Below are 4,530 nucleotides of genomic sequence, written 5' to 3' on the forward strand. Positions count from 1 at the left end.
GACTCGAATTACGCTTTTGAAATGACGTTACGTAGGAGTGGCGTAATAACGCAACATTCATTTGGTCTGCAATAAATTATATGCATACACACACAGAGTTAAAAATGTGCTCTTTTCTGATCCCAATGCCTATGATTTCACAATTTCATATAAATACCATTTCTTATTTAATATTGATAGGCTACATAAACACAATTGAAAAAAGATGGGTTTTTAAAAAAACTGTGATGTACTCTTGTGGACACCTGTTGCTTATTTTGCTCAATATTTTTTCCTATTTAAGTCCCCTTGCCATTCAGCCATGTGTTAATGAAAATGACACGAAAACCCCAATTTTCAAAGCATGAAATTGCAGTTCTTTTGGAGGAGGTGGAAAATAATAAAATCCAGCTATTTTCAAAGCTGAAAAACAGCATTACAAATGCTGACAAAAAGAAAATCTGGGAAGAAATCACTCAAAAAATTAATGTTGCTGGCTATGGGTACGAACGAAGCCCAGAAGAAGTCAGGAATGAGTGGAGGGACTTCGCAAGTGTGACAAAACGGAGGGCTGGGGCATGTAAGAGGGAAGCAAACAAGACTGGTGTGGGTATCAATTCAGTTCCTCCTCTCACTACAGGAGACATGACAAACGTCTGTCTCATCACTGCTAATATCTGGAAGGTTTAGGCACTTCTGCATAGTTGCATTGAAAGCATTTTCCATCAAGCGATAAACCTGACTTTTCATCTCTTTCAGGTACTTATCTATTTGCTTATTTTTTTTATTCCCATGTTTCTTCACAGCAAGACGGAAAATGTGGATGTACATTTCAGTGACTGTGTGTGAATGGTTGCATACAGTGTCATTTTTAAACTGAATCAAGTCTACAATCATGAATGCATACAATGGAACATGACTAAGACTGAACAGCTCTTGATTCTTCAAAATAACATCTAGAAGAACAGGATCATGACCCAACATACTCTGGTAGTAAGTGTTGATAGACTCTTCACTGAATCCTTGGACATACACTTTCCGTGTCGGCCAAATGGAGAAAACTGGATCATCCTCCACCTCTGATCTGCATGTTATCACAATCTTGGCATCAGGCAGGAGCTCGTGGTTCATGATCTTCCATAAGATGGAATTTTCTTCCAAATCCGTCACACCATCAAACACAATGACAACATTATCAGAGTTTTCTTCAATATCTTTAAACACTTCCATTCTGTCTTTTTCCATTGGTTTTAAATACACATCAAACAAAACAGACTGCAAACTGGCAATGCTAGAACTGTGGGGCAAAACACATTCATCAAAGTAAAACTGGTAGTCCAGCTCTCTGTTATCCTTCTCTGTCCAACAACGCAACATTTCCTGGACAACTGTAGTCTTTCCTACTCCAGGTTTGCCTATGATGAGGATGTTCTGGTCCTGCCATTTCAGGAGATCCTCAGGTGACAGTGCTTGTTCCTCATTAGGTATGTAAGCTCTCAATTTTTTGGGTCGTAGTTTTTTGCATTTTTTGTTTTTCAATTTTATTTTGCATTGCGTTTTCATGACAGAGCCAGTCTCTAAAACCAGCGATATGAAACTGAAGTTTACTTGTGCCTTGTCATCCAGATATTTACAGAAACGTTCCCTTTGGTTCTTCAGGATGTTTTTTGCTTTCATCTTGAGCTGTGTCTGGTAGATTTGACAGGGCTTTGTACCTAAAATAGCAACAAAAGCATAACAAAATTGTGTTGGAAATGTGTTAATTTCAGCAAAATATTCTTTCATTTTTCTACTCACCAAATGAATAACTGGCCTCTGTATCTTCCCATCTGAAGGGAAAACAGCTGATCCAGTAGCGTAAATCTGAAGATAATGTCCTCTTCTGAGTGACATCCAGAATCCTGAGTAATTCATAACTGGCGATTTCACCTTTGTTAATAACCCAATCCAATATACATCTGGCTTTATCAAACTCTGTCTTCTCGGCTTTGAGAGTATCGACCTCATAGTCATTGAAAACATTCTTCTGATAAAGATTCTCAATGATCACAGGAAGGTTTTTCATACGAGTAACCAGGTTTTTCCTGGCGTTTCTGAGGTACTCAGTAGGAGATTGCTGTGCACACGCCATGCTGCAGGCATTTCAAACCTGAGGTACAAGACAAAGTTCAAGCACATTACGTAACAATATTACATTTTAACTATATTTATTATTTCACATTTATTATTTTTACACTATTTCCAGTAAACAAAAAGAAAAAGCACAGCCTAAATCCATCATACAGAGGTAAACAGAATACACATCCTGAATATAAATAAAGCTGCACAGTCTGATGCATATGCTTAGGGATCAGAGGTCATAGGCCCTGTCCTAAAAAGTGCCCTAATCCTTTGTGGTTTGTGTTTATTGTGGTGGTCCAAGTTCACACTTTAGTGATGTAATGCTGCTTTGACTGTGGGGTCGTAGTCTGTTGTGGAAATGCAGCTAGCAATGGTACATAACGGCCACAAAGAAAAGCACTTGTGAGAACCCTTCTGAATCCTGAAGTGACAATAGTGTCTTGTGGACTTCACACAGGCACTTGTCGGCCACTGTATATTCGCAAGACCACAAGTGCACATTTGAGACAGGGCCACACTTTTGTGAGAATTGTGGCAGTAAATCACCAAATCATATTAAGGTTTTAATTCTGGGTCATTTATGTTACAATGAGTTTTAAAATAAGTGTATTGTCAAGGAACTCATTTCATTTCCAAATTTGTAAATACAAAACTACAGCACCATACATCTGGAAAAAAAGATTTTCAAATGTATGTAATGAAATTGACTAATTTGTAAGGGAATTAATTATTATTATTTCATTCAGGTTTTGAGAGGACTCGGATCTGAAGATTCAAAGTCAACCTGATTAGAACTGATTCCAAATTTGATAATTTACACCTTATCTACCATTCGTCCAGCGAGACGTTAGCATCCGTGTATATTAACAATTTGAATATCTGTATTCTCCCTGGCCACGGGTTAATACATTTATAATACATTCATAATACATACGTTTTGATAAGTTATAAGCTACGAGCTAGATAACAAGGATCTTTGGCAAGGTTTGACTTTAAAATTATACGACACCAGACAATGATTCTTTATAAATGAAAACAAAAATGTATTGGCTATTCTAAATTACATTGACCTAAGCTAAGACATACACATACACACACACCTACATACAGTCTCTGAAGAATGAAAATGATGTTAACGGAGTTCTGAGGAAAGCCCAAATTTTTAGCAAGATATTCGCTACAGTTCTCTTACTTGTGACCTGAGAAAATCACAAAGCAGAGGTTTGTCTTATGTTTACTGCTTAAATTAGCTCGGCACCAGTTCAGCAGAGATAAGATTTTGTTCATTTACTTGCGTTTTGGGTGACAGCTGAAAAGCTGAGTTTCCTGGTTTGGCTGCTTGAGGGAATTCCGTTGCTGATTGGTTACTGAGGTGACGTCAGGAGGGTGTCCCTTTGGGGAAACCCTTCCAGCGATGGGTTGGTTCCTTGATGACGCAGAGGCTTAAGCAGTTCTGCTGAAAAAGTCTTGAGTTTGCAAGACTTTAAGTTCTTTGAAGAGCTCTGACAATCACGGAAGTTTCAACTGAAGTGTTTGAGTTTTAGATGACTGATCGCTTTGATGGTAAGTGTGTGAGCACAAGTTGGAGTGCTCTTAACACGTTGAAAAGCGACGAAGCAAGCAAGCAAGCACTGGAGCCTGTCTTGCATTGGGGTTTTGATCCGCAGCCTCAGTCCGTCCAACGGCGTGATCTCCCAATCGCCTTCTTGCAAGGCGGAGCGTGCATACATTAACAAGAGGCTCCAATTTATTATGGAGAAAACTCTTTGCGAAGATTTGGTTGATACTTTTATAAAGTTTCCTACTGCGAGTATTGTACATCTCACTTCTCCTTCATTTCAAAGTTTCTCACATAAAATAAGCTTCCATTCAAGCTCAAATAACAGGTATTTTGCATACACAATAATCGTAATAGCTAAAAGGACAAGTTATAATGCAAAGATTAAGATATCATGGTTTCAATAACACATCAAACAGAAAGCATATTATTTGGGAGTATATTGCTCCGATACTTTAAATGATTTTAAATGATTGTCTTATGAATTGTCTTTGTCTGTGACAGGAGAAACGCACGCTTTTCTGGAAAGTAGTAAAAGGATGCGTCCCCTTTTGGAATGCAGGGGGAAAAGGGGAGGTGTCCTGAGGTCATGCCCATGTCAAGCGAGTGTGGATCTGCCATCCTTCTGCTGGACAGGGAGCTCTAAAATTGTCTCTTTTGTTGACGGGATTATCAATTTATGTGTTAAACGGTCATGAAGTCCGGGCGATTCTGTCGCTGCAACATGTCCAGATACCATGTCTTTGTTCTGTTGTTTATTAGCTGGTTTATTTATGCTGAAGTCGGTCACGAAACACACTGACATTCTGTTGCTTAAATGAGTCTAGATGGGGGGGGGTCCAGTTATTGCTGTCCTAATGCTTGTCGACCCT

At 38.7% G+C, this 4,530-nt stretch overlaps 1 protein-coding gene across 1 annotated transcript; it reads right to left on the reverse strand.

Moving 5' to 3' along the window:
• Positions 1-597: 597 nt before the first annotated feature.
• On the reverse strand, positions 598-2,110 carry LOC107550232 (NACHT, LRR and PYD domains-containing protein 3-like). Its single transcript, XM_016231472.1, has 2 exons — positions 1,777-2,110; positions 598-1,694 (listed from the first exon to the last, which is right to left on the reverse strand). Exons 1-2 carry the CDS (start codon positions 2,108-2,110, stop codon positions 598-600), a joined length of 1,431 nt encoding a protein of 476 aa, XP_016086958.1.
• Positions 2,111-4,530: the final 2,420 nt, after the last annotated feature.

The sequence above is a fragment of the Sinocyclocheilus grahami genome, unplaced genomic scaffold, assembly GCF_001515645.1.
Source record: "Sinocyclocheilus grahami isolate Dianchi unplaced genomic scaffold, SAMN03320097.WGS_v1.1 scaffold393.1, whole genome shotgun sequence".
Taxonomy (NCBI): domain Eukaryota; kingdom Metazoa; phylum Chordata; class Actinopteri; order Cypriniformes; family Cyprinidae; genus Sinocyclocheilus; species Sinocyclocheilus grahami.